The following is a 24,988-nucleotide window of genomic DNA, read 5'->3' as shown; positions in this document are numbered from 1 at the left end:
GCTACTAGATCATGATGAACCTACGAACTATGAAGAAGCAATGGTGAGCCGAGATTCCACAAAATGTCTTGAAGCCATGAAATCTGAGATGGGATCCATGTATGAGAACAAACTGTGGACTTTGGTTGACTTGCCCAATGATCGGCAAGCAATTGAAAATAAATGGATCTTCAAGAAGAAGACTGACGCTGACGGTAATGTTACTGTCTACAAAGCTCGACTTGTCGCAAAAGGTTTTCGACAAGTTCAAGGAATTGACTATGATGAGACCATCTCACCCGTAGCGATGCTTAAATCTGTCCGAATCATGTTAGCAATTGCCGCATTTTATGATTATGAAATTTGGCAGATGGATGTCAAAACTACATTCCTGAATGGAATTCTAGAAGAAGAGTTGTATATGATGCAGCCGGAAGGTTTTGTCGATCCAAAGGGAACTAACAAAGTGTGCAAGCTCCAGCGATCCATTTATGGACTGGTGCAAGCCTCTTTGAGTTGGAATAAATTCTTTGATAGTGTGATCAAAGCATTTGGTTTTGTACAGACTTTTGGAGAAGCCTGTATTTACAAGAAAGTGAGTGGGAGCTCTGTAGCATTTCTGATATTATATGTGGATGACATATTGCTAATCGGAAATGATATAGAATTTCTGGATAGCATAAAGGGATACTTGAATAAGAGTTTTTCAATGAAAGACCTCGGTGGAGCTGCTTACATATTGGGCATTAAGATCTATAGAGATAGATCAAGACGCTTAATTGGACTTTCACAAAGCACATACCTTGACAAAGTTTTGAAGAAGTTCAAAATGGATCAAGCAAAGAAAGGATTCTTGCCTGTGTTACAAGGTGTGAAGTTGAGTAAGACTCATTGCCCAACCACTGCAGAAGATAGAGAGAAAATGAAAGATGTTCCCTATGCTTCAGCCATAGGCTCTATCATGTATGCAGTGCTGTGTACCAGACCTGATGTGTGCCTTGCTATAAGTCTAGCAGGGAGGTACCAAAGTAATCCAGGAGTGGATCACTGGACAGCGGTCAAGAACATCCTGAAATACCTGAAAAGGACTAAGGATATGTTTCTCATATATGGAGGTGACAAAGAGCTCATCGTAAATGGTTATGTTGATGCAAGCTTTGACACTGATCCGGACGATTCTAAATCGCAAACCGGATGTGTATTTACATTAAACGGTGGAGCTGTCAGTTGGTGCAGTTCTAAACAAAGCGTCGTGGCGGGATCTACATGTGAAGCGGAGTACATAGCTGCTTCGGAAGCCGCAAATGAAGGAGTCTGGATGAAGGAGTTCATATCCGATCTAGGTGTCATACCTAGTGCATCGGGTCCAATGAAAATCTTTTGTGACAATACTGGTGCAATTGCCTTGGCAAAGGAATCCAGATTTCACAAGAGAACCAAGCACATCAAGAGACGCTTCAATTCCATCTGGGATCTAGTCCAGGTGGGAGACATAGAGATTTGCAAGATACATACGGATCTGAATGTAGCAGACCCATTGACTAAGCCTCTTCCACGAGCAAAACATGATCAGCACCAAGGCTCCATGGGTGTTAGAATCATAACTGTGTATTCTAGATTATTGACTCTAGTGCAAGTGGGAGACTGAAGGAAATATGCCCTAGAGGCAATAATAAAGTTATTATTTATTTCCTTATATCATGATAAATGTTTATTATTCATGCTAGAATTGTATTAACCAGAAACGTAATACTTGTGTGAATACATAGACAAACAAAGTGTCACTAGTATGCCTCTACTTGACTAGCTTGTTAATCGAAGATGGTTATGTTTCCTAACCATAGACATGAGTTGTCATTTGATTAACGGGGTCACATCATTAGGAGAATGATGTGATTGACATGACCCATTCCATTAGCTTAGCACCCGATCGTTTAGTATGTTGCTATTGCTTTCTTCATGACTTATACATGTTCCTATGACTATGAGATTATACAACTCCCGTTTACCGGAGGAACACTTTGTGTGCTACCAAACGTCACAACGTAACTGGGTGATTATAAAGGTGCTCTACAGGTGTCTCCAAAGGTACATGTTGGGTTGGCGTATTTCGAGATTAGGATTTGTCGCTCCGATTGTCGGAGAGGTATCTCTGGGCCCTCTCGGTAATACACATCACTTAAGCCTTGCAAGCAATGCAACTAATAAGTTAGTTGCAAGATGATGTATTACGGAACGAGTAAAGAGACTTGCCGGTAACGAGATTGAACTAGGTATTGAGATACCGACGATCGAATCTCGGGCAAGTAACATACCGATGACAAAGGGAACAACGTATGTTGTTATGCGGTCTGACCGATAAAGATCTTCATAGAATATGTAGGAGCCAATATGAGCATCTAGGTTCCGCTATTGGTTATTGACCGGAGACGTGTCTCGGTCATGTCTACATTGTTCTCGAACCCGTAGGGTCCGCACGCTTAACGTTACAATGACAGTTTCATTATGAGTTTATATATTTTGATGTACCTAAGGTTGTTCGGAGTCCCGGATGTGATCAAGGACTTGACGAGGAGTCTCGAAATGGTCGAGACATAAAGATTGATATATTGGACGACTATATTTGGACACCGGAAAGGTTCCGGGTGAGATTGGGACAATACCGGATCACCGGGAGGTTATCGGAACCCCCCGGGAGGTATATGGGCCTTATTGGGCCTTAGTGGAAAGGAGGGGAAAGGAGCAAGGGAGGGGGCGCCCCCCCAAGCCCAATCCGAATTGGGAGGGGGGCCGGCCCCCCTTTCCTTCCTCCCTCCTTCCCCTTCCTTCCCTCTCCTACTCCTAATAGGAAAAAGGGGAGTCCTACTCCCGGTGGGAGTTGGACTCCCCCCCTTGGGCGCGCCACCCTCCTTGGCTGGCCCCCTCCTCCACTCCTTTATATACGGGGGCAGGGAGCACCCCAGAGACACAACAATTGATCATTGATCTCTTAGCCGTGTGCGGTGCCCCCCTCCACCATAATCCTCGATAATATTGTAGCGGTGCTTAGGCGAAGCCCTACGACGGTAGAACATCAAGATCGTCACCACGCCGTCGTGCTGGCGGAACTCATCCCCGACACTTTGCTGGATCGGAGTCCGGGGATCGTCATCGAACTGAACATGTGCAAAAACTCGGAGGTGTCGTAGTTTCGGTGCTTGATCGGTCGGGCCGTGAAGACGTACGACTAAATCAACCGCGTTGTTATAACGCTTCCGCTTCCGGTCTACGAGGGTACGTAGACAACACTCTCCCCTCTCGTTGCTGTGCATCACCATGATCTTGCGTGTGCGTAGGAATTTTTTTGAAATTACTGCATTCCCCAACACCGTCTATATTCTAGAGAGGAGGGGTTTGCGGTTGCTTAATATTATTTCCCTTGTGCAAATCCCGTATTGTCATCAATCCACCAAAAAGGGGGAGATTGTAAGGGCATATTTATCCCTAAGGTGTTTTGGTGATTGATGACAACGCGTTTGCGGACTAATCGCGTGCCTTGAGTATCCCAGACATTTCATCGCTAGGCACAAGACGGTTGGGTGCCCCTCGAAGACTGTTGAAGACGGCATCTTTTCTATGTTTCTTTTTGGTGCATTTGAGTCGTAGGAAAGCCGTACTATTAAGAGGGGGTCCGCGTCGGAAATGTTTGGGTGGAATCATCACGTACACGTTTCTTCCTTGTCCCCTCCTTTCCCTTGCACCTTGGAGCTTCCTCCATTGTTTATCTCTTCACCTTGTTTCTGGCTGCTGTGTTGGCTCGCGGTAGTACTACTCCCGGGTGAGCGGTAGTACCGTAGGCACCAGCGGTAGTACCGTGCTGCGGCGCGGTAGTACCACAGGTGCCCACGGTAGTACCGCTCCCCTGGAACTGCACTACCGTGGCCCACTAGGCTAGTATCGCTCCCCCGCGGTAGTAAGGGCAGATGTAATTTTTTTCATCCGCGCCTACCATGGTAGTACCGCTTTCATTCCGCGGTAGTACCGTGCTCAGCTGCCAGGCGGTAGTACCGCCCCTCTGCGGTAGTACTGTGTCGGGTTTTTGCTTCTTCCGTTTTTCAGCGGAAGTAGGCATGGTTGTTTCCTTATCCTCTCTCTTCCCAGGCTAGGGGATTCCTGCCTTGCGGTAGTACCGCAAGGGGGAGCGGTAGTACCGCGCCAGCGGAAGTACCGCCCTCAGCACTTGTGCCACAGGTCTGCCCTAGCCGTTGCTGGTGCAGCGGTAGTACCGCGGGCCTGCACGGTTGTACCGCGTGACCTTGCGGTAGTACCGCTTGGCAGCAAGCGGAAGTACCGCGTGGCCCCACGGTAGTACCGCTTGCCTGGTGCGGTAGTACCGCAGGCCGCGAGCTGGTAGGTGGATAACGGTTGGATCTTTGTCCCTCACTATATAAGGGGTCCCCTTCTACCCCGTTGACTTATCTCTTCCAACCCTAAGCTCCATTGTTGCTCTAAGCTCCATTTTCGCCCGATCTCACTCCTTAGCCAATCAAACTTGTTGATTTGCTCGGGAGTGGTTGAGAAGGCCTCGATCCACACTTCCACCAAGAGAAATTTGATTCCCCCCACTAATCCCTTGCGGATCTTGTTACTCTTGGGTGTTTGAGCATCCTAGATGGTTGAGGTCACCGCGGAGCCATAGTCCATTGTGGTGAAGCTTCGTGGTGTCGTTGGGAGCCTCCAATTGAGTTGTGGAGATTGCCCCAACCTTGTTTGTAAAGGTTCGGTCGCCGCCTCCAAGGGCACCAATAGTGGAATCACGACATCTCGCATTGTGTGAGGGCGTGAGGAGAATACGGTGGCCCTAGTGGCTTCTTGGGGAGCATTGTGCCTCCACACCGCTCCAACGGAGACGTACTTCCCCTCAAAAGGAAGGAACTTCGGTAACACATCCTCGTCTCCACCGTCTCCACTCTTGGTTATCTCGTGCCTTTACTTGTGCAAGCTTATTTGTGTCATATCTCTTGCTTGCTTGTGTTCCTATCCTTGTTGCATCATATAGGTTGCTCACCCAGTTGCATATCTAGACAACCCACTTTGATGCAAAGTTTAAATTGTTAAAGAAAAGCTAAAAATTGTTAGTTGCCTATTCACCCCCCTCTAGTCAACCATATCGATCCTTTCAACAAGCCAGTGCGTCGTGGATATAATCCTAACAATAATAGGGGATAGGAATGTAGAGGCAATCATATTTATCGAACGGTGCAAGTGGGACTACACTCAAGGAATTATACAGGTTCGGGCCCTCTGTAGTGGAGGTAATACCCTACTCCTGTGGTGCTCTTAACTCTTGGCGTAAGGTACAATGTGTGGATGTTCAATCCACAGCGAAGGTGCCCTCCCCTCTTAAATAGAGTGCACTAGGAGGGGGTACATAATGGGCTAGTGTTAGTGCAGTTAATGGCCTCATGTGCAGTCGATTGCTTCATGGCATTCACTACTGGTAACTGCCATATTTAACTAGATTATACCACCGTTGGGTAACTGCCATCATTAGGGCATCATGGGTGAGAGGTATCCTAGGTAGCTGCCAACTGATGGTCTAGCCAACTGCTAGCGCTTGGCTGTCGGCCGACTCAGTATCCAACAGTTGGGACTTAGCGTGGTCCTGAGCCACCCTCCTTGTCGTTGATGGGCTGACGACAATGCCCCTTGGCCCATGGTCTTCTAGGTTGTATCTTGGATGGGTCATGGCCCTAAGGTGAGCCATTCGTATACTTGGGCCTACTTCGTATTTATAACCCCAACACAAGGCGACGACTTCAAAGATCCCGACTACGAGCCACCAGGAGGGTTGACGAGGAACAAAACGTTGAAGAACTGGTTGCCGAGGAGACGATGTCCCGGGAGGGCACTAAGCTCAGCGACAAGGATATCCGGGCCCTAGACATACCTCGGGGTAGTCCGAGGCACGACCATGCTCGGCTGCGGATTATGAAATCCTTGGGCAAGGCCTCGAGGGAGAGACGTCTCCTGGAGCGCAGAGTGGCCGAGTTAGACTAAGCGTGGGAACAGTTCTAGGCCACTAAGTAGGAGACCATCCTAACGGCAACCAAGGCCGCCCTGACCATGAAGGGCGGGCAGATGAAGGAAGCCATGAAGAACACCAGGGAGTCGCCGTCCCATCACACACCAACGAATAACGTGCATGCGGTCGTCGAGGAGTTCGCCAGGATCAAGTTCCCCGCCAAACACACATACAATGAAAGGAGCGGTTCGAGAAGGTCATGGAGTGGCTAAACACGTCAAACTCTTGAGGGTATCTAAGGATCCTCCCAAACTCTTGTACTTGCACCGTCTCTAATTTTCAAGTTCAAAGCTTTTCGTCCCGACATAATAGCCCTCCAAGTATGAGAGGTATTCCTTTTTACAATCAATAGACACAAAATTGCCGTCATGATAATATTTCCCTTTCAAAGTCTAAAGCACATAGCGACTCCAGCTTATAAAATCAAGCGTCACCCTTGCTTTGCTAACATAGCTTCATGGAAGAGTACGAAATCCTTAAACCCCATGCCGACACATGCTTTCTCTCTCCCTCTCTTCCTACAAAAACTTAAGGTAGAAAAATGTGAAAGGAAAAGAAGAAAAAAGAATTTGGAGCGGCCCACTAGCCGCCCGTGGATGGAGCCCTTCATTGTTCAAAAATGAAAGCCTTACAAAGAGGCACACGGTCCATGGACCCACCTTGTCTCACCGTCGCCGTATTGTCCTTGTACAAGCCCAAGTTTCCTTTACTCGTCTCACTTCCCCATTCAGGCCCTCCTCTCCCTTTCGTTTCGACCGCGACCTCCTCCGAATCCACCGGCCGGCGGCGACCTCCTCTTCCTCCGCCCCTTCCCCCGGCGACCCTAACTTCCTCGGTAAGCCCCTCCACCCCCCTGCTCCCCCATCCATCTATTGCTTTCTAGCACGCGTGCATCCTTACGTTACTCGCGAATCCGCTGTTACCGCAGCCCCACCGATGCAAGCCGCCGCAAGATCGCTCGCCGCGGCACGCCGCCTCGCGCCTCGCTGCCGGCGCCCCCTCCCCCTCCCTCGCCCCCGCTTCCACACCGCCTCGCCCCACGATCCGTCCCCGGATCCGGGCCCATACGTCGACCCAGGGCTCGTGAGCACGCTTAGCCGCGTGCTCAGCGACTTCCGTGGCCCGCGCCACGACCTCCCCGCCGCGCTCCGCGGCTTCGCGCCGCGCATCACCCCCGACGCGGCGGCCGCGGTGCTGCGCCGGTGCCGCCACCTCCCCGTGCCGTCGCTCCGGTTCTTCCTCTTTGCCGCGGGGCTGCCCGGGTTCTCTCACCTGCCGGATTCGCTCCTCATCCTGGCCAATTCGCTCGCTGGTGCGCGGCTCTTCCCGCTGCTGCGCTCGCTGCTGTCTGACCTCCCACCGGCTGCGCTCTCGCGGGGTCTCTTCCCGCGGCTGTTCCGTGCTTACTCGCGTGCGCTTCTCCCAGATGATGCGATCCGGGCCTTCTCCTCCATGGCGGGGTTCGGCTTCCACCCAACGCTGGCCGATTTCCACTCACTGCTATTCGCCTTGTGCCATAATGGCCTTGTAAATCATGCTGAGGTCTTCTTCAGAGAGTCGGGGGCCCATTTTGATGTCTCAGCCAAGACGTACACCATCCTGATCTCTGGGTGCGCTGTTGTGGAGAAGCCGGAAAACGCGCAAAAGTTATTTGATGAAATGGTTGAGAGAGGTGTTGAGCCTGATGTGCCTGCCTACAATGCATTGATTGATGCCTTATGCCGCGGAGGTGATATTGCACGTGCGCAGGAACATCTGAAAGATATGCAACAGAGCCGTGGGCTTGTTCCAGATGCTGCCACTTATGGTCCATTCCTTCGTGCTGCCTGTGCATCCAAGGATGCTCGGGATGCTCTTCGTGTGCTAGATAGGATGCGCATGCATGACCTCACACCAAATGTATTCACATATAATGCTATAATTCGGTTATTGTGCGAACTGGGAGAGATTGAGGAGGCTTATAATATCCTTGGTGAGATCATCACGAGAGGGGAAAAGCCTGATGTTTGGACATACAACACACTGCTTAATGCGCATTGTAAGAAGAATGAGGTGAACAAGTCTTTGAGGCTTATAGCAAGAATGGATAAAGGCTTGTGTGTGCCAGATCGTCATTCTTACAACATGTTACTAAAAATGTTGATTGGCGTAGGAAGGATTGATAAGGCTGTTGAGGTATGGGACGGGATGGAAACACGTGGCTTTCACCCAGGCGCAGCAACTTATGCTGTCATGATCCATGGGTTATCTTGCAAGAAGGGAAGATTAGAGGAGGCCTGCGGCTATTTTGTGATGATGGTGGATGAAGGTATCCCACCCTACCAGGCTACTTGTGAGGTTTTGAGGGATAGGCTGACAAGGCATGGCCTGAGGGATCAACTTGAGGTCCTCATTGACAGGATGAGGCGGAGCACTTCCTGCACGATACAAGAAATGGCAAGTATCATGCGCAGTAGTAAGAGGGCTGATGAAACTAGAAGCACGAGCAGTGACCAAGAACTCCCAGGGCATGATCTCGATGAGAATGAATGGAGGGGGAAATGGAAACTAGGAGACTGAAGAGTGATTCATAAGGCTTGCCTACAAGCCCTCTATGGTGTACTATTTTCTTGTTTGTCTCCCTATTATTGTACAACAGTACAACTTTAAGGTAGTAAAATGTCCAGTCTATGCCATATGGAAGTTGTACTAATACAATAGACTAAGTAGAGTGATTAGTTAATGAAAATAGGATAGGATGCTCAATTCCTGGTCAAGCAATTGATGTTGGAGTTTAAAGTATACCTACCTTTTCCTTGTCACCTTTTCGCATGTGTGCTTCTCCTTGAGAATTAGGCTGCTATGAATAAATTCCAACATTAAAACTGTTTCTCATTTGCTGATATGAACTATGATATTCCGCTCTAGCTTTTACCTTTTCATACTATCATACTCCCTCCGTTCCTAAATATAAGTCTTTTTAGAGATTTCAATAAGGACTACATACGGATGTATATAGACATATTTTAGAGTGTAGATTCACTTATTTTGCTTCGTATATAGTCCGCATTGGAATATCTAAAAAGATGGAGAGAGTACGTACGTCTGTCAAGATGCTTCAAATAATTCTTTCAGCAGGATGCCTTTATTGGTATTAAATGTAATACCTTGCAAATCTCTACTATTAAAGGAGAGATAGTTGGTTTCGTTTGCATTGCTTCCACCCCTCCCATCGATACATGACCCCCTCCCATTGATTTGTTTCCAAACCGCGCGATAACCCTAATTGATTTTTTTCCAAACCGGCCCTACCTCCTTGTTTCTGGGGAAAGAATCCTGTAGTTGTGCGTACACAATCTCAATCACATAATATCTTTCCTTACCTTTGCCTATGGATTCCCTTTCCACAACATATCTCAATCTCAACCCAATATTTTTTTTCCTACGTTGAACCAGTAGAATAAAGTTGACCCCATTGCTACGCACGGGTATTCAGCTAGTACTATTTAATACTGTGCTATATTTCACCCATTATGAGTTAATACCCTGACACATTAGTCATTTAATTTCACTACTATATGTAGTTCTTCTGTATAGTATCATAATCATTAGTGTTAACTCATTTGCTGAATCTGTTTTTCCAGGCTAATATGGATTCAGAGCCCTCATCGCAGAACCCAACAGACATGACGGCATTTGTAAGTACTGATATTATATACTTGTAGCGTCATAACACTGTTCACATTAATAATATTTCATCTGTCTTCTGGTGGAATAATTGGCTTAACGTAAGACCTAAATATCTTTGACGAGTTTGTACATTCTGTATGCATCAAATTGGAGTGTTCGCATATTCTAGCAGCACTGAAAGTAGTTGCTATTTTAACTAGTAAGCTGAAAAACATTGGCGTAGCATTGACTTAGTAGATGGTGAGGTTAACAGTCAAGTTTTGTACTAGTTGTTTCCAACCACTGAAGAAGTCTTTTTCCGCCTTTGAGGAACCAGAGGTGTATCACTTTGTTTAACAGTATAATAATTTTTATTTTGTACTGATGTTAAGCTTTCTATTTCAGGTGCAAAACCTCCTCGGTCAGATGGTGAGTGCCTTTGAATACGTTTTCGTTAATATCTACACTTGGGTCTTTACAAACACTTTACACTCATTAACTTGATGATGGATTTCAGCAAACAAGGTTTGAGTCTATGTCCCAGAACATCGTGTCAAAGAATATCCTTATCGGCGGAATATCATTATTTTGTTTCTACCACAATAATTTTTTTCATGGCCACATTGGTTCATTATCTTATGCCATCGCACAATTTACTAGGGATAACATTATATTCTAGTATATCTGATGTCAGGTTATTATGATGTCATATGCATTTTATGATGCTGATACATAAAAAATAGTATTCTACAATGTTATGCATTTCTTTTTTAATTCTTGTTTGGAAACTTGTAACATTCATCAACTTTTTGATATTAACAGAAACACACCAAACGTACGTGCATATATGATATATCAATATATCACACGTCGTTAGGCAATAAACATGGAAATTGGAAACATATTGTTGTTTTCAGAAATCTATGCTGCTGCTATAATGCTCACCAGCAAAACTAGAAGCGGTATACTCCAGTTTGGTATCCCTTAGTTTGAGTTTTGTTTGTAAGATCCTTTGTCTGATTAGCTTATGTTTAGCGCAACTTTATACTGTACTACTTCATAAGTTGATAGTGTACCAAGATTCTTGCTACATCAGTGCAAGGCTAGTGACAGAATTTTCACAGCATACTTGAATAAATAATCAAAGTACCTATTCTATCATATTGACATCAGAAGAACTCCTTGCATCATGCGCTTTTTTTAATACAAAATCCATCTCAGTTTGAGTGCATCAAATTTGAGCCAAGTTGATTGTTGCATGAATTGAACATGCCTGTGGACTGCCATACTCTGTTTTCTTTAACTCCATTGCACTAGATGAAATGGGAACCAAGATCGACGAGCTGGAGCAGAGCGTGAACGATCTCAAAGCTGAGATGGGCACCACCGACATACCTGTCAAGAAGCCCGATGAGGCAAAGCCTGCCGACTCCGCATAACTCATGTGTAGGCAAGAGATTGGGTAGTAAAGATATGGTGGCTATATGACAGAAGTTTACGGCATTCATGTGTATCTGATGATGTATTCCCATGGACCATAGCTCTTGTACTACCGTGTGTGCTACCTATTGCTGCCGCTGGAGCTTCAGCTCTCCAGAGCCCAGACACCGTTATTAGTTGATAGGTTGTTTCCCTATGATCATTCTCGTACTTGTTGGTTTGCCTGTTCAAAGCTGTTGCTGCAAGAGCCAGACGATGCCTCAGACAATTTTTATGGCAGTGGGCCTATTGGGTTGTTCCCCTATGCAATTTTTGTGTGACACACTGCTCTTCTGTAGATTCTGTTCAAAGCTGGATTGCGTTGCATGCTGAATTTTTTCTATACAATGCATAGCCCTAGGGTGATGCCTCTCATGCCATGTACTTCATCCGATCCAAAATAGATGACTCAACTTTGTATAAAGTTATGCCGCGTTCGGTTTCCCTTTGCTCCATGGCTCCGCTCCCGGAGCGGTAGTTAAAATAATTCTAGAATTTGAAGAAGTTGGTGGGCTGCCGAACGCGCCCTTGGTACAAAGTTGAGTCATCTATTTTGGAACGGAGGGAGTAGAATGTTTGGATAGGGAAGCGGGATTCTCTGTAGGAGACGGGTGCTTGGAGAGAAAAAAGTGTGGTCCGATGTCAAAAATTAAAAGGGTTGAAGTGAAAAGTAGAGATGCATGTGTATTAGAGTTTTTATTTTCTATTTTTAATGGGGTCTATTAGTGATAGCTTGCATTGAGGAGAAAAAAAAGAAATATAGATGCCTCAAATTATTTTTTATCACGTAATATCTGTATCCGTATGCCACCATTTACATGCCCTCTGACGGTCTACATCTACAAGCGTCACATTTATGTTGTGTCTCACGAGTCTGACAGTCTGAGCGCCTTGCGTACAAACCCTTGCCCGAACATGGTTGGCCCGGCGCTCCGCCGACGGTAGGTTGCGCTCGCCGGCGCACCTGCATCCGACGAACCCCGGCACGAGCACGCGCTCCACCCATGACACGACGAGCTCGCGTCGCATCGCCCTTCCGGTCTCCCACCGGCCACCACCACCGCGGCGCCAACCCCCAAAGGCCAAAGCGCTCGGCCAGGAGGCAAAACCGCAAAAGACGAGCCAAGGCAACCGATCACTCGCCGACTCCTGGGCCCCGCCTGCCACCTCCGCTTCGCCGCCTCCACCAACCCGCCTCCTTCAAAATTGTTATTTCCGAGAAATAAACCACCCTCGACGTCCCACCTCGCCGCCTCCGCCCGACGACCTCCCCCACGCCCCGCCGCCGCCACCGCCGCGATACAATAAGACCCGGCCTCGGCGCCTCCGCTCCCGCCAACCCCTCAGCATGGCCCACCAACTCCTCCTCCCCTCCAAGCCCCTCCTGCCCGCCGCGGCCGCCGCCACCCCGCGCCGCGCCTGCGGCCGCCCCGTCGTCTCCGTCCGCGCGTCGGCGGCTGCCTCCTCGAAGGCCGTCGGGGCGGAGGCCGTGCGGTCGATCCGCGCGCGGCAGATCGTGGACAGCCGGGGGAACCCCACCGTCGAGGTCGACCTCGTCGCCGGCGACGGCAGCCTCCACCGCTCCGCCGTTCCCAGCGGGGCCTCCACGGGGATCTACGAGGCCCTCGAGCTCCGCGACGGGGACAAGTCGGTCTACGGAGGGAAGGGCGTGCTCACCGCCGTCCGCAACATCAACGAGGTCATCGCGCCCAAGCTCGTCGGAGTCGACGTGAGGTGAGCCTTGGTTAAGAAACAAAATCTCAAGCTAGCCTCATAAAAATGCTGGATCCAATCACCCGTGTCTCCGGTAGTTATTTACAGTATTTGTTTGTTTGAGTAATGTGGCTACGGTACTTGGGTGGGGAAACGTGGTGTTGTGCACTTGCTGTAGATTCATGATCTTCTGGCCGTGGTGATAACTATTGATTTTCAAGTAGAACTACAATGTAGTGAGATTGATGTGATAGGGTATTTGTCCGCGTTTAGTGAGAATTGGATTGCTCATTACTCATTAGTACTTAATACTGGTGGAGTAATGTTAGGCAATGGAAAAACTTATGTCAGTTGCTTCTGGGCTCTGTGAACTTTAAACATCTGACTGTTGTTCATATTTATTAATGAGCTTGCTGTTCTTGCTATACCAGTTATGATATTTGGTTCCAATCCTGCTGCTGTTGCCACTGACTGACCGTCTTATTCTAAACATCTTGTTTGCTCTGTTCAGTACTTTAGTAAGTGATAGTGATCCTTTTTTGAACAATGATTGGTGAGAAGAGGGCTCTATTGAATATTCATGTTACGTCCCCAAAAGAAAAAAGGAAATATATATGTCAAGATGAAAATGCATACAAAATGGTAAATCCTGTACAGAAATAAAACTGTCAAAAGCAGACAGTTTATGTAGCTCCTGGGCAAACGAAAAAGATATAAATATAAATTCAAACCTCCATGAGTCAAGATCCATGCTTACTTCTTAAAACAAGATAATATACCGAAAACTAGTTATATCCTTGCACACACTTGTGGCCATCAGTTTCTGCGAAGCTCTCTGTAAGCTATTTGATATCTGTAATGATGTTGACCTTTGCTAAGCATATCAATTTAGTGGCTTCGTAGATTTGTACTGATCTAGCTGTGATTACTGAAGTTTCCACTCTGGAGCACTTTTTCCTAAATGTGAAGTGGAGTTTGTAAGTACTGCTGGACAGGGTGTATCTTTTGTGTGTCCATGATGATGATAACCATGCAAGATTAATTGTGCACTTGGTCACGTAAGCTCTAAGCCTCTATGTGATAGCCTGGCTTATTAGGGATGGTAGACTACTCATATCAATAAGGAATTCCTTCTTTTCCGGGAGCCCATTCGGAAAGAACTCCACAGTTAAGCATGCTCAGCTTGGAGTAGTTTCAGGATGGGTAACCGACCGGGAAGTTGCTCCCGGGTGCGCACGAGTGAGGACAAAGTGCGCAGAAAAGACTAGTATTGATCTGTGGGGCCAGTCTAGATCCCGCCAGGAGTAACGACCACCGGCAGGTGTGTCCGGGGCGTTACACTCTAACTACCTTTCTGGTTGTGGCGATGTGGTAGTAAGCTCTGCATGATGATGAACTTGGTGATCAATGTGCAAGGAAATCAAATCGATTGAGCTCTTGCTCAAGAAGAATAAACTTTTTTCGAATTGTCATAGTAGCCACTGCATGGTTACAGTTGTACTGACTGCCATGTCCCATGTTAGCTAAGCTTTTGCATTTGCCTCGCTTATCAGTATGGATTTGTAGCGGGATTGGTAAACTTCTAGCTTCAGCAATCTCAGTGCACTTATCTAATGGATGGCATAGTAGTCTTATTTAGAAATTTTTCTTGGGATCAGTCGCGGAGCTAGCTCCCGGCGACCTGGGGCAGCTGCCCGGGCTGCTCCAGCCATTCTTCACTAAACAATACAAAGAAACCATGATTAGCATTACTAATTACTTGGGCAAATGCTGGGCAACATCGCTATGTAAAGACTTTGCCCCGGCTCCTTCAGCTGGCTGGCTCCGCCACTGCTTGGGATACTAATGGTACAATATGTGGAGCATGCCTCAGCTGAAGGAACAGAAGAACTACATTACATTAAGTGCATATTACAAAATCACTAGCATCCAGTTCTAGTGATGAACACTAAAAGATTTTTGGATATACCTAACAACCGTTTCTGTCGGCTTGATTCCCTAAATTTGCGAAGGATGAAATTACATGGATTACTTGGAATCGGGCATGACCGCATGGGGGAGGGAACCATGCGATTCTACCACTTCCAAATTGACTAAACCTTAGTAGTGTTGAAAGGCATCCCAACTAACATAAAATGTGCTATCGCCTTTGTTAGTTTGCATCCATACAGCTGAGGTTCTATCAAGTTACTCTTATCGTCCGTCCTCTGTGCCTGGCATCTAATTTCTAATGCAAACTTCATTTGTCATTTTGTCAGGAACCAGAAAGATGTTGATGCGATCATGCTTGACGTCGATGGAACTGAAAACAAATCACAGCTGGGTGCCAATGCTATTCTTGGAGTCTCTTTAAGCGTATGCAGGGCTGGCGCTTCTGCAAAAGGAGTTCCTCTGTATAAACATATCCAGGAGCTGTCAGGCACCAAGGAGCTTGTCATGCCTGTCCCAGCTTTCAATGTAATAAACGGAGGTAGCCATGCTGGTAATAATCTGGCTATGCAGGAATTCATGCTTTTACCTGTGGGGGCAACTTCATTTGCCGAGGCTCTTCGTATGGGTAGTGAAGGTAATTTCTTGTATTTTCTTCAACTAAACCGTCTTACCTCTTGGTTGTGACTTGTAAATTATCATGATTATCCAGCAAGCATTTCTTTGGGGGCTGTTTCTTCTAGACTTCTGCTCAGTTTTTCTTTTTGGCCGTTCCATCTTACTGAGAATTGTCTGCTTCACTTGTCCATTCTACAGTTTACCATGTTCTCAAGGGCATCATTAAGGCGAAATACGGTCAAGATGCATGCAATGTTGGAGATGAAGGTGGTTTTGCTCCCAATGTTCAAGACAACAGGGAGGGCCTTGTTTTGCTTATGGATGCCATTGAGAAGGCAGGCTACACTGGAAAGGTGTGTTGCCATTTTTTCTTATTTTGCTGGCCACCTTCTCGATCACTCTTTCCTCTTTCGATTTATAAAACTGAGAAAAACACCATGTTGCAGATTAAAATTGGAATGGATGTTGCAGCATCAGAATTCCTTATGAAGGATGGAAGCTATGATTTAAACTTTAAGAACCAGCCTAATAACGGAGCTCATGTTCTTTCGGCCCAGTCTCTCTGTGATCTGTACAAAGAATTCGTCAAGGATTTCCCAATTGTATCAATTGAGGATCCTTTTGATCAAGATGATTGGAGCTCATGGGCTTCGTTGCAATCCTCAGTTGATATCCAAATTGTCGGGGATGATTTGCTTGTCACAAACCCAAAACGTATAGTAGAGGCTATTGACAAGAAGGCCTGCAATGCTCTGTTGCTCAAGGTAAACCTTTACTGTCTATTTCAGGCGTGCTCTTCTACAATGGACTAATGTTATTCATTCCTTGTATTTGCTAAACATATCTGATATAGATTATGGCAACCTTTCAGTGATACTCCCTCCGTTCCCAAATATAAGTCTTTTTAGAGATTCCAACAAATGACTACATACGAAGCAAAATGAGTGAATCTACACTCTAAAATATGTCTACATACATCCATATGTTGTAGTCCATTTGAAATGTCTAAAAGGACTTATATTTAGGAACGGAGGGAATATTTGCCAAATAGTGATAACCAATAGTGACTTGGGAGTTGTATCTTAAAGCTCTGCCTACAACTGAATTCCTAGCTCCCTTCTAATACTAAACAATAGTCAATCTTGTGCTGCCGAAGAGAAACATGGGTCATTCAATTTCGTTTGTCTTTCCAGGTTAATCAGATTGGTACCGTCACGGAATCTATTCAAGCTGCTCTGGATTCAAAGGCTGCTGGTTGGGGCGTGATGGTCAGCCACAGGAGTGGTGAAACAGAAGACAATTTCATTGCGGATCTAGCCGTTGGTTTAGCGAGCGGGCAGGTAAGGGCCACTTGAAATTGTGATCGGGGTACAGTAACTTCTAGCGTGTTCATTAGGTGACATCTCATTTGGTACGTTTTCAGATCAAAACCGGAGCTCCCTGCAGAAGCGAGAGACTGGCCAAATACAACCAGGTAAATGCTTATTCCTGTCTGTTAACTATTCGTTCTGTCCGCGCAGCAGATCTCCAACTGACTATGCTTCCGCTTGCAATATTACTAATTTCATTTAGTTTGTTTTTCATTTCCTTCCTAAATATGTTCTTTTTTTATGCAGCTTGTGCGGATTGAAGAGGAGCTAGGCAACGTGCGGTACGCCGGCGAAGCGTTCAGGTCTCCATGAGAAACAAGAATTGCAGACCACTTTGACTGAGCAGTAAAAGTTTCTACAGCGGCGACAGTGGTGTACTGTGTACATCCTTCGATTAGAAATAAAGGCACTGACCGTATAAATTCATGACATCTCCTTGTAGGAGTGCCGCGGTGCACCCCAAATTTTGCAGCCTTGATTTTATCGCAGATGCACGGCATTATTGTCTGCATTTGTACCTCGAGCTATTATACATTTTCCTTGACGAACGACAGCGATGATCAGATTAGTTACTGCTTCTGGCTAGGGTTACAGCATGTAGCAACATACTAGGGCACAGGACGCACGATTGTACTAGTACTACATGAGTTGAACGGAGCCCAGCCACACGCGCTCAGACGACATGAATTGCGATGCGATGCTTACCCACCGCATTGCGGTAGAGATGCGAGCTTGAACAGGCCGACGTAGGGCGTGTCGACGGAGCCGATCCACAGCGACCCGTTCCGCTCCACCACCTCGCTCACCGTGGCGTCGCCGAACCCGCGAAGCGCCTCGACCACCGTGCCGTTCGTGGCGACGACGACCCTGACGGCGCTCATGGAGTTGGCCGTGGTCCCGCTCTCTGCCCACTGCTTGTCCCGGTTCATGCCCACCCAGTACCCGCCCCGGCCGCCTCCGTCGGGGCGAACGTTGTCCGGGTACCCCGGCAGGTCGGCGAGCACCTCCGTCACCCCCGCCGCGGGCCCGCGCAGCCAGTGCCGGAGCAGCCTGCACGAGGACGTCTCGGCCACGACGAGGTGCGTCCCGTCGGCGCTGACGGCCACGCCGTTGGGGAAGGCCAGGCCGGACCTGAGCACGGTGACGTTGCCCGTCCGCGGGTCGTACCTCATCAGCCGCCCCGTCGCGTCGCCGGTCAGCACCACCAGCATGTACTCGCTGCAGGCACGCACAAGCATATGATTAGAGAAAACAGAAGTTGCATGCACGGCCCCACCTCTGACCGGTTATCAATGCACGTGAATTCATTATCAAGCTCATCTACTGCTCCTCCACGTGAGGGCTGGCTACTGTGGCGATCTTCTGCCTCTTCCCGACAGGGCTTTAACCCTGCTGAGCAGCTTGGTAGCAGCCGTAGAGCAGTACTAGTACTAGCAAAAGCAGGAGTATTTACGTTGCTGCTGTCTAGTGGTGCGATCTCCATCAGACGAGACTGACGAGTACTAGTATTAACTATTATTAGGTAACCCTACCACCTCTCAAGAAGTGTTGCTAAGAGAATGTTGTGCGTGCGGTGTGGTGGTATTAATAGTGGCTACCGAGCGTGGTGTTGCTTCCGTCAGACCAGATCGGAAACATCTTGGATTTGGATATGCCCGCCAGCTTGAATTGGGGATAGCTAGGAATTAATGCCCACTATATCTGTTCTTCCAAGTTCCAACTGGTCTTTCTTTTTTGCCCCAACAGCTAGCCTACCTACATACTTAATGTACAACAAAACTAGTGTCAAAAACCTTAAATGCAAAACTAAGCATGTGTCGAGAGTTAGAGACAGACGGATTGTCATGCTCCATCTTCGTTAGGGCTGCTAATCCGGCAGAGCACACGGCTGGCGCGTAAGAATTTTTTCAAGCTTTATCAGCATTTGTTCCAAGCGAATCGACCACGGTTTTATAGTTATAAACTTGAGCCGCAGTTGTCCACTTGTTTTAAGCCGTGGAATCGTCCGTGCCATCATACAAGAACAAGGTATACCTGCTGGCTTTTCGCAGACAAATTTCGGTTTCACTTTACCCATTCCGAATCAGCGTGCAAATTATACTTGAGGTTTTCATCAACTCATCACCAACAGTGTACTGTATATCAGTTCCGGTCACATGCTCGTTTTATTACTGCAGTACTGGGGTGGTAGTAGTAGTAGTAATGAATTTCGGTACGGTGCGTACCTCCGTTGGTAGACGGTGCTGCTGTCCGTGAAGTAGACGTCGCCGGTCTCCTGGTCGACGTCGACCCCGTTGAGGAAGTTGAAGGGCAAGCCGTCGGCCTCCGTGGCAACCACCTCCGCCAGCCCGCCGCACCGCCCCACCCTCATCAGCCCCAGGTACGCGTCCGCGATGTACATGTCGCCCGACGCGTGGTGGAACTGCAGGCCCAGCGGCCGCCCGCACGCGCTCTCCGGCTCCACCACCTTCTTCCTCGCCGCGCACTCCGCCACCGTCCTGCGTGTTCGGTTAGCTCACGATCGTGCTGTGCCCAAGGTTGTGCATGGCCGGTTGATCGATCACTCACTTGTGCTTGTAGTTGTGGGCGAACTCGGTCCAGCCGCGGTGGCGGCGGTTGCCCCTCCACCGGACGACGCGACCGTTGGAAACGCCGGTGTACGGGCCGCCGCCGCGGTGGTCAAAGACGATGCTCTCCGGGCCGAACGCCGGCCGGGCCAACCGCACCGGTATGACCCTCGAGCCGGCGTAAATAGACTTCATCTCCTGGGTGGCGGCCGCCATTGGAGGTGGCCATATGAGAAATGCGAGGGAGAGGAAGGACATGAGCAAGGTGGCAGAGCGACAATGCCTGGCCTCCTCCATGTCCATTAATTTGAGAAGCAGCGGCGGCGGCGTATGCCTTCTTATATAAGCTGTCAAGGCTTGCTCCAGCCTTTCTGGTAGGCATGTAATAATGGAGAAGCTAGCTAGATGCAGCGCGCTGTTCGATCGTGGTGTAGTGTAACTAGAATATGAGGTTTCTGGGGGTAAGATTTTCAATTCAGGGCCACGATTGTCTTTTTTTTTAGCTTGTTAGAGAGAGTTTTTACTGACCCACAAGTCATATCAAGTCGCTACAATCAAGAATGTATCCGAAAATTGCTTTTAGAGCTAGGATGGAGGCCGGTTTTTGAAAAATTCAAAATTCAACAAAACTCATATTTTTACATTTCAAAAAATTCTGAAAAAATACAGACATACATAGAGGCATAACACACACATGTGTGTAAATTTTCAGGACGAAATACGTTGAAATAAGGGCTGTGCAACAAAAGACAAAGCTATGGCTTTTCAACACTTATACTATTCATACCAAAAGTTCATGAGTTTATTCTTTCCACACAGATCACATCTCAAGGTATTTCATTCTGTAATTTTACATAGATACACACCACATCCTTATGTACTAGTACAATTGTTTTCAGTTTTTTTAATAAAAAATATGAATTTTGAATTTTTCAAGAAACCCGGCCTCCATGGAGGCTGAGATCCAAAATGCCCTTCTCAAATGTATCCCTCTAATAAGCTTTCAGTAGTGATAAAAAATGTATTTCTACATCTAAAAAAATGTATTTCTAAAACATCGAGTACAACATAAGATACATGCATGCAAAATCACACGTATACATTTACACGCTGTCTACTATAGCCCATAAGTATCACGTTCTAAGATTGACAAAGTCTACACCATTTTTTTAGGGAGCTACCTTATACTCATTCTGAAATCCCAGCGACCCCCGGCATCAACACGACACACTGCAATGGTTCATATTTAGGGATTTTAGCATGGCTGCGCATTTTCAGAAATTTTGGAGCAGAGGAAAACATCCACACATACATGAAGGGGGATTATGGCAAATGTAGCCTTGTAGATCATGGCAAAATAGACCGTCTTGCTAATACCCCATGTTTTTTTTAAATTAGTCACGCAAACAACATTTTGCCATGATATATAGGTAGTAATGTTGCCATGTTATGTATAGTTTCCTTGATACAAGCTGTTTTTCTCCACATTTGCCATGATCTACATAGCTAATTTGCCATGTTTTTATTTTGTTCTGCAAATACATTTTCCTAAATTTTACATGTATTTTTTTTACATTTTACCTAACATTTGCCATGTTGTTTTACAAATGAAAATCCCTAATTCTTCCATGTGACCATTTTACAAAAATATTACTAAATTTGAATCCCCTAGTATTGCCGTCCTGCTTATTGCAGAGGGCAAGTTATTTTTTTGTATTCATTATGGAGATCTTTGTGTATTCATGATGATATTCCTTCTTCATATAGGTGTTGGGCGTGTTGTCACGGCAAATTTCTATGACATTTGTAATAGGCAACTTGTGGTTTGTACTGGACACATGGCAAATTTTAGACAAAATGTGTCCACTAGAAATGATGGTAATTTTTTTACTACACCATGGATTTTTTTAGAGTTTTTGTAATAGTGCACTGGTAAATTTATGAAAAACTTGTTCTCTAGAACCTGGTAAATTTTGGGGGAAAAATGTTTGGGCTGAAGAGTTAGCAATTTTCGAAAATGTTTGTCTAATACATCTTGGCAAAATTTAGAAAATTTCTAATAGGACATGGCAAAATCATGAGAAATTGATCTATAGAACATTGCAGTTTGTGTAAAATGATTTTAGACTGGTCACAAGGCAGTTTTAGGGGAATCGTGTTTCTCTAAAAACGAGAAACATTTGAAATTGCAGTTTGTGTAAAATGATTTTAGACTGTATGGAAAATTTGAGGTGTTTTGACCTTAGAACATGACAATTTTTTATCGCTTACATGCATATTTTACTAGGTATGGCAGTTTTATCTTCTGCATATTTTTGGGTATTGTAGTCGACCAAGACAAATTATTTGTATATACCATGGCAAGTATTTTCACATATTTAAATGGCCATGTGTGAAATACAAATTATTTCAAGAATTGCCATGAACATAATATTATTTTTTATTTCTGAATTTACCATGTAGTCATACATTTTTCTGCATTTTGCCATGATCCATAAAGCCATTTTTTCTAAAAGAAGTTACACTACAATTTTTTTTTCTAGATTTGCCACCATTGTTGGGGAACATAGCAGAATTTTAAAATTTTCAACGCATCACCAAGATCAATCTATGGAGTCATCTAGCAACGAGGGAGAGGGGAGTGCATCTACATACCCTTGTAGATCGCGAGCGGAAGCGTTCAAGAGAACGGGGTTGATGGAATCGTACTCGTCGTGATCCAAATCACCGATGACCTAGCGCCGAACGGACGGCACCTCCGCGTTCAACACACGTACGGTTGGGAAGACGTCTCCTCCTTCTTTATCCAGCAAGGGGAAGGAGAGGTTGATGGAGATCCAGCAGCACGACGACGTGGTGATGGAAGCAACGATGATCTCGGCAGGGCTTCGCCAAGCTCCAACGAGAGAGAGAGAGAGGTGTTACGTGGGGAGAGGGAGGGGCCAGGGACTTGGTTTGGCTGCCCTCCCTCCCCCCCACTATATATAGGGCCCCTAGGGGGGGCGGCGGCCAAGGGGGGTGGCTTGCCCCCCAAGCCAAGTGGGGCGCCCCCACCCCTAGGGTTTCCAACCCTAGGCGCAGGGGGAGGCTCAAGGGGGCGCACCAGCCCACTAGGGGCTGGTTACCTTCCCCACTTCAGCCCATGGGGCCCTCCGGGATAGGTGGCCACACCCGGGACCCTTCCGGTGGTCCTGGTACAATACCGATTACCTCTGAAACCTTCCTGATGGCCGAAACTTGACTTCCTATATATAAATCTTCACCTCCGGACCATTCCGGAACTCCTCGTGATGTCCGGGATCTCATCCGGGACTCCGAAAAACTTTCGGGTTACCGCATACTAGTATCTCTACAACCCTAGCGTCACCGAACCTTAAGTGTGTAGACCCTACGGGTTCGGGAGACATGCAGACATGACCGAGACGACTCTCCGGTCAATAACCAACAACGGGATCTGGATACCCATGTTGGCTCCCACACGTTCCACGATGATCTCATCGGATGAACCATGATGTCGAGGATTCAATCAATCCCGTATACAATTCCCTTTGTCAATCGGTACGTTACTTGCCCGAGATTCGATCGTCGGTATACAAATACCTCGTTCAATCTCGTTACCGGCAAGTCACTTTACTCGTACCGTAATGCATGATCCCGTGACCAAACACTTGGCCACATTGAGCTCATTATGATGATGCATTACCGAGTGGGCCCAGAGATACCTCTCCGTCATACGGAGTGACAAATTCCAGTCTCGATCCGTGTCAACCCAACAGACACTTTCGGGGATACCTCTAGTATACCTTTATAGTCACTCAGTTACGTTGTGACGTTTGGTACACCCAAAGCACTCCTACGACATCCGGGAGTTACACGATCTCATGGTCTAAGGAAATGATACTTGACACTGGAAAAGCTCTAGCAAACGAACTACACGATCTTGTGCTATGCTTAGGATTGGGTCTTGTCCATCACATCATTCTCCTAATGATGTGATCCCGTTATCAATGACATCCAATGTCCATAGTCAGGAAACCGTGACTATCTATTGATCAATGAGCTAGTTAACTAGAGGCTTACTAGGGACATGTTATGGTCTATGTATTCACACATGTATTATGATTTCCGGATAACACAATTATAGCATGAACAATAGACAATTATCATGAACAAGGAAATATAATAATAACCATTTTATTATTGCCTCTAGGGCATATTTCCAACAGCCTCCCACTTGCACTAGAGTCAATAATCTAGTTACATTGTGATGAATCGAACACCCATAGAGTTCTGGTGTTGATCATGTTTTGCTCGAGGAAGAGGTTTAGTCAACGGATCTGCGACATTCAGGTCCGTATGCACTTTCCAAATATCTATGTCTCCATTTTGAACATTTTCACGAATGGAGTTGAAGCGACGCTTGATATGCCTGGTCTTCCTGTGAAACCTGGGCTCCTTGGCAAGGGCAATAGCTCTAGTGTTGTCACAGAAGAGAGTCATCGGGCCCGACGCATTGGGAATAATTCCTAGGTCGGTAATGAACTCCTTCACCCAGATTGCTTCTTGTGCTGCCTCCGAGGCTGCCATGTACTCCGCTTCACATGTAGATCCCGCCACGACGCTTTGCTTGCAACTGCACCAGCTGATTGCCCCACCATTCAAAATATACACGTATCCGGTTTGTGACTTAGAGTCATCCAGATCTGTGTCGAAGCTAGCATCGACGTAACCCTTTACGACGAGCTCTTCGTCACCTCCATACACGAGAAACATATCCTTAGTCCTTTTCAAGTACTTTAGGATATTCTTGACCGCTGTCCAGTGTTCCATGCCGGGTTACTTTGATACCTTCCTACCAAACTTACGGCAAGATTTACATCAGGTTTGGTACACAGCATGGCATACATGATAGACCCTATGGCCGAGGCATAGGGGACGACACTCATCTTTTCTCTATCTTCTGTCGTGGTCGGGCATTGAGCTGTGCTCAATCTCACACCTTGCAATACAGGCAAGAACCCCTTCTTGGACTGATCCATATTGAACTTCTTCAATATCTTGTCAAGGTATGTACTTTGTGAAAGACCAATGGGGCGTCTCGATCTATCTCTATAGATCTTGATGCCTAATATATAAGCAGCTTCTCCAAGGTCCTTCATTGAAAAACACTTGTTCAAGTAGGCCTTTATGCTTTCCAAGAATTCTATATCATTTCCCATCAATAGTATGTCATCCACATACAATATGAGAAATGCTACAGAGCTCCCACTCACTTTCTTGTAAACGCAGCCTTCTCCATAAGTCTGCGTAAACTCAAACACTTTGATCATCTCATCAAAATGAATTTTCCAACTCCGAGATGCTTGCACCAGCCCATAGATTGAGCGTTGGAGCTTGCACACCTTGTCAGCATTCTTAGGATCGACAAAACCTTCCGGCTGCATCATATACAATTCTTCCTTAAGGAAACCATTAAGGAATGCCGTTTTGACGTCCATTTGCCATATCTCATAATCATAGAATGCGGCAATTGCTAACATGATTCGGACGGACTTCAGTTTCACTACGGGTGAGAAAGTCTCATCGTAGTCAACCCCTTGAACTTGTCGATAACCCTTAGC

The 24,988-nt window shown here is 46.6% G+C and overlaps 3 protein-coding genes across 4 annotated transcripts; 2 read left to right on the top strand and 1 right to left on the bottom strand.

Annotated features, from left to right (window-relative positions):
• The first annotated feature begins 6,704 nt into the window (after nucleotides 1–6,704).
• Nucleotides 6,705–11,440, top strand: LOC125509173 (heat shock factor-binding protein-like). 2 transcript variants are annotated; one of them, XM_048674082.1, is made up of 5 exons: nucleotides 6,705–6,878; nucleotides 9,667–9,720; nucleotides 10,097–10,120; nucleotides 10,209–10,251; nucleotides 11,006–11,440. In XM_048674082.1, exons 2-5 carry the CDS (start codon nucleotides 9,673–9,675, stop codon nucleotides 11,128–11,130), a joined length of 240 nt encoding a protein of 79 aa, XP_048530039.1. In that variant the 5' UTR covers nucleotides 6,705–6,878; nucleotides 9,667–9,672; the 3' UTR covers nucleotides 11,131–11,440. The 2 variants fall into 2 exon arrangements, with proteins under 2 accessions (XP_048530039.1, XP_048530040.1); XM_048674083.1 differs by lacking the exon at nucleotides 6,705–6,878 and adding an exon at nucleotides 6,965–8,095.
• An 889-nt stretch (nucleotides 11,441–12,329) lies between these two features.
• On the top strand, nucleotides 12,330–17,348 carry LOC125509174 (enolase 1, chloroplastic). The gene is made up of 7 exons (XM_048674084.1): nucleotides 12,330–12,904; nucleotides 15,142–15,449; nucleotides 15,629–15,783; nucleotides 15,877–16,194; nucleotides 16,624–16,770; nucleotides 16,854–16,904; nucleotides 17,047–17,348. Exons 1-7 carry the CDS (start codon nucleotides 12,519–12,521, stop codon nucleotides 17,110–17,112), a joined length of 1,431 nt encoding a protein of 476 aa, XP_048530041.1. The 5' UTR covers nucleotides 12,330–12,518; the 3' UTR covers nucleotides 17,113–17,348.
• On the bottom strand, nucleotides 17,341–19,713 carry LOC125509175 (protein STRICTOSIDINE SYNTHASE-LIKE 10-like). The gene is made up of 3 exons (XM_048674085.1): nucleotides 19,369–19,713; nucleotides 19,026–19,298; nucleotides 17,341–18,018 (listed from the first exon to the last, which is right to left on the bottom strand). Exons 1-3 carry the CDS (start codon nucleotides 19,668–19,670, stop codon nucleotides 17,502–17,504), a joined length of 1,092 nt encoding a protein of 363 aa, XP_048530042.1. The 5' UTR covers nucleotides 19,671–19,713; the 3' UTR covers nucleotides 17,341–17,501.
• Nucleotides 19,714–24,988: the final 5,275 nt, after the last annotated feature.

The sequence above is a fragment of the Triticum urartu genome, chromosome 5 (genome assembly GCF_003073215.2).
Source record: "Triticum urartu cultivar G1812 chromosome 5, Tu2.1, whole genome shotgun sequence".
In the NCBI taxonomy this organism is placed as follows: domain Eukaryota; kingdom Viridiplantae; phylum Streptophyta; class Magnoliopsida; order Poales; family Poaceae; genus Triticum; species Triticum urartu.
This window is presented reverse-complemented; position numbering and strand designations above follow the sequence as displayed.

What these genes read in the sequence shown, in the direction of transcription:
- LOC125509173 (XM_048674083.1), top strand. Translation starts at nt 6,980, where the DNA reads ATGCAAGCCGCCGCAAGATCGCTCGCCGCGGCACGCCGCCTCGCGCCT. An exon ending in CGCATTGTAAGAAGAATGAG is followed by an intron (nt 8,096 to 9,666) that starts GTGAACAAGTCT and finishes CTGTTTTTCCAG; the next exon opens with GCTAATATGGATTCAGAGCC. An exon ending in CAACAGACATGACGGCATTT is followed by an intron (nt 9,721 to 10,096) that starts GTAAGTACTGAT and finishes TTTCTATTTCAG; the next exon opens with GTGCAAAACCTCCTCGGTCA.
- LOC125509174 (XM_048674084.1), top strand. Translation starts at nt 12,519, where the DNA reads ATGGCCCACCAACTCCTCCTCCCCTCCAAGCCCCTCCTGCCCGCCGCG. An exon ending in TCTTCGTATGGGTAGTGAAG is followed by an intron (nt 15,450 to 15,628) that starts GTAATTTCTTGT and finishes TCCATTCTACAG; the next exon opens with TTTACCATGTTCTCAAGGGC. An exon ending in GACTGGCCAAATACAACCAG is followed by an intron (nt 16,905 to 17,046) that starts GTAAATGCTTAT and finishes TTTTTTATGCAG; the next exon opens with CTTGTGCGGATTGAAGAGGA.
- LOC125509175 (XM_048674085.1), bottom strand. Translation starts at nt 19,670, where the DNA reads ATGGACATGGAGGAGGCCAGGCATTGTCGCTCTGCCACCTTGCTCATG. An exon ending in GCCCACAACTACAAGCACAA is followed by an intron (nt 19,299 to 19,368) that starts GTGAGTGATCGA and finishes CCGAACACGCAG; the next exon opens with GACGGTGGCGGAGTGCGCGG. An exon ending in AGCACCGTCTACCAACGGAG is followed by an intron (nt 18,019 to 19,025) that starts GTACGCACCGTA and finishes GCGTGCCTGCAG; the next exon opens with CGAGTACATGCTGGTGGTGC.